The sequence below is a fragment of the Pygoscelis adeliae genome, unplaced genomic scaffold (assembly GCF_000699105.1).
Source record: "Pygoscelis adeliae isolate BGI_AS28 unplaced genomic scaffold, ASM69910v1 Scaffold263, whole genome shotgun sequence".
Taxonomy (NCBI): domain Eukaryota; kingdom Metazoa; phylum Chordata; class Aves; order Sphenisciformes; family Spheniscidae; genus Pygoscelis; species Pygoscelis adeliae.
The window spans coordinates 1996576-1999950 of record NW_008824552.1 but is presented as its reverse complement, the minus strand read 5'-3'; the positions used below and the strand labels follow the sequence as shown (position 1 = coordinate 1999950).

At 39.5% G+C, this 3375-nt stretch overlaps 1 protein-coding gene across 1 annotated transcript in view; it reads left to right on the top strand.

Moving 5' to 3' along the window:
• FCHSD2 (FCH and double SH3 domains 2) overlaps positions 1 to 3375 on the top strand; it is a 171779-nt gene that overhangs the window by 84951 nt on the left and 83453 nt on the right. The window contains exon 3 of the mRNA XM_009321958.1: positions 2358 to 2434. Coding sequence (XP_009320233.1) covers positions 2358 to 2434 — 77 coding nt within the window. The remainder of the gene's footprint in view (positions 1 to 2357; positions 2435 to 3375) is intronic.

Below are 3375 nucleotides of genomic sequence, written 5' to 3'. Positions count from 1 at the left end.
CCGAGAAGTGTTATTGAAAACAGAACAAGGAGGATCTCATACAAAAAAGTTACATTCAGCATAAAGATTAAGAAAGCAAACCTACTGTACTGGTCTAATTAAAAACCATACGTTCGCCTGCAGCAGTTTTGTATGAAATGCCAACGTGGTTTATCAGTTTTCACGAACGAATACTAACTGATCAGACATCTTCACTATGCAGCTGGAGCCCTCTCTTCGATGTTGCATTGATTTCGGTGGCGAGCTTGTTGAGTTTGGAAATAAATGGTTAATCACGCTAGTTTTAGAGTTGATTTGCTGACACCAGTCATAGGGTTTCTGTGTGCAAAAATGGCTTTATTTATCCCTGCTGTGGCTTTTTTTCATTTTTAATTTTGGCATAGCTTGTCCTCAACTGCCAGTGAGCTTTTTTTGTGGTTAGTTTTGTGTTTGTGAATGTTTATTCGGCATCTTGGGGCAGATCTCGTAGGTGGAGTCTGATGCAGAAGGGATGGAAACATGAAAATAGCACCAGGTGGGGGTACCTAATAAAGCTCCAAATCTCATCACAAATTGCTCTGCCAGAGTTAAAGGAAATGTTGTTTTTCCTTTTATCTGGGGTTTTTAACAGCTACCTAATGCAATTTGTGCATCTTCTTAAAAAAATGGAAGAAACTGCAATGGAAATGCAAGAATTTATAGTTACAGGCATAACTTTCCCCGTGAAAAGAGTTGCTGACTGTATACATGAACAGGTATGTTCACATATTTCGTGTTCCACAATGAAATATCGACGTGGAGTTTGAAAATGATCCTCAGCTGAGCAAAAAGTGCAATGGAAATCAGGGACGGTAACTTGGGAAGGCATGGAAGCTCAGAATGGGAAATAACAGCTCTCAGCAATTGGCTTCACAAGGACTGTTAGCGTAAACCCGGCTCTAAGCATCACTAACACCAGAAACTGGTACCCAGCTCAGCAGATCGGTTCAGAGGAGTTGGAGTTGGACTCAAAGGTGAAATAGATGTTTAATATGAGGGAGCAGAAGTTTTCTATTAATGATATATTAGCAACAATTAACATTTTTCCACGTGAAAGTGTCAATCAGATTGTAAGTCGGTAATAAATTTTTAGCATCAAATGGGCTGGTAGGACAAGAATGAGATCTGGTTGTGCTTTTTGAGATACTTCTCTGATATTTTTCACTAAGAGAACTTAAAGGCTGTCCTGGCAGGTGATAGCATGTTAAATATAGTATGGAAAATGTAAAGAAATGATACTGCGCCGTGCCTCTCGTTGAGCGGGTCAGATGCGAAGATGTCTCACCCCAGGCTTTTCCTCCGGATGCACTCTTCTGGAAAGCATCTGTGGGGTTGATTTTTCTTAGCTGGAAAGGGAATTTCAACCCAGGTCTCCCACTTCTTTGCTGAACGGACTTTTATACAAAAGCTGGAGAGTGCTTCTCTGGTGATGGTTCGTTTGTGAAGAAGCAGGAACGCTGCTCAGTGTTCATAAACCCGTTATCCAACTGAGTTGGATAATATACATCCTCTTTTCCATTTGATGGTACTCAATTCATAAGCGATATATACTGTTAAATGAGATTACAGGCCGAAGGAGGGACCACTGCGACAGCGACTCCCCCTCCCTTGTGTTGTTTACAAATTAAATTTTGCTGCTCTCTGAGCTTGAATATGAAAACGTTGTTATTGATTTTCTGAGACCGTGCAAAGTGAAACGCAGAGACTAAAGAGTGTAATTAACATTAATAATTAAAAACGGAACTGCATTTTTCAATCTCCAGTCTATTGTAATCCTCTGAGTAAAGGGCTGATCCTGTGAGCAATAGAGCTTCTTCAGTTCACTGATAATGGTGCAACCTCGAATGATCCAAGTTGGGCGTTTCAGATTGGGCGCATAAATGGCCAGATATTTCATTGCTTCTCAGAACCCCATGTCCTCATTCAGCTAAATAAAAATTTGGATTCTTATAGCTGTGACAAATTGAGACCTTTCACTTGCAATATTCCTGCCTCTGATTCTGCCACACACTGCTCAAACATCTTCTGTATTGCTGGTCTCACTGGGGTCAGTCACGTGCAGAAATATTTTCAGAGCTGAGGTGTGCATGTGCAGATCTCAGCTAGAGTCCCCCTGATTTAAAATATTAACGTGAAACTCATTGATTGTTCTCAACAGAAACTAAAGTCAAACAAAAATATAAAAAGGAGTAAAAATAAGTCTTGCATTGTAGTAGTTTGCTAATCCTATAGATTGATTGCTTCTTTATATGTCAGGTTGTCATTTGTCTGATATAAGAGGCAACTAAAACAACATTTTTGCTCCTATTTTTAACTTTTTTTTTTCCTTCTTTTAACAGAGCATTCAGAAGCTGGCTAGCCAATACTTAAAGAAGGACTGGCTTGGAATAAAAGCTGATGAACGAAGTGATTATAGGTAATTTAGCAGTTGGATATCTCATAAGAGCTGTCTTTAGAATTTCAATTTGTATAATTATTTTACTTAACAATGAAACACTGCCCTTCTGTAGTTAAAGTTGTTTTTTTCTTTGTTGTAGAGCATTGCCAGTTAAAAATGAAGCTTTGTTTTCCCCTGAAGTTCTGAGATTAGTCTTAAATAGATGTTTATTACTTGAATAATTTAGGGAGATTGGAAAACAAAATGGCACGACAGGACAACTGTAATTGGGCACCCTGTTTGGGTATTAATGCTTGTATCTGAATATATATTTTAGCAAATAGCTTTAAGGTTAGAGTACTGAACATGTGGATTTCTTCATAGGAAAAGACAGCAACAGATTTCTTTTTAGGAGGCCATTCTTCCTGAAGACAACACCTGACAGCAAGGAGGAGGCAAAGCAAGAAACAGTTGTTTACAAAACTTGTTTCATTAACATGAAAGGTGGATCATAACATGAAAACAGAAATTACTCAGTTGCTGAAAGCCTCCCACCTTTGAATAGTACCTCCTATATTTTGAAAAAGTTTTAAGATACTTTATTTTAACGTGTTCTTTGTATTCTGACAAGTTTTATTTCAAACAGGAAGAAATTGTTGATAGATTTGTGTTTTGGACTATTGGTACCTTCACACCACTTGTGTGTCTAAGAAGAAATAAACTGAATTATCAGTCTGAAGTGTATATAAAACGCTCCCATGACACACAGACCCCTCCTACCTGCAGTTTGCTCCCCACTCAGCAAGCCTTTCATGCCATCACTTACACCCATAGTGCCAGACGTGTCCTCCAAATACCTGCCGCTCCCTCGCTCCCTCCCTCCCTCCCTCCCACCAAGTTCTTGGGCTCTGCAAAGCTCCAGCAATCTTTCCTTTCTACCAGCTGCGGGGGAGATCTTGTCGCCTTCTTCCCCCGCTCTT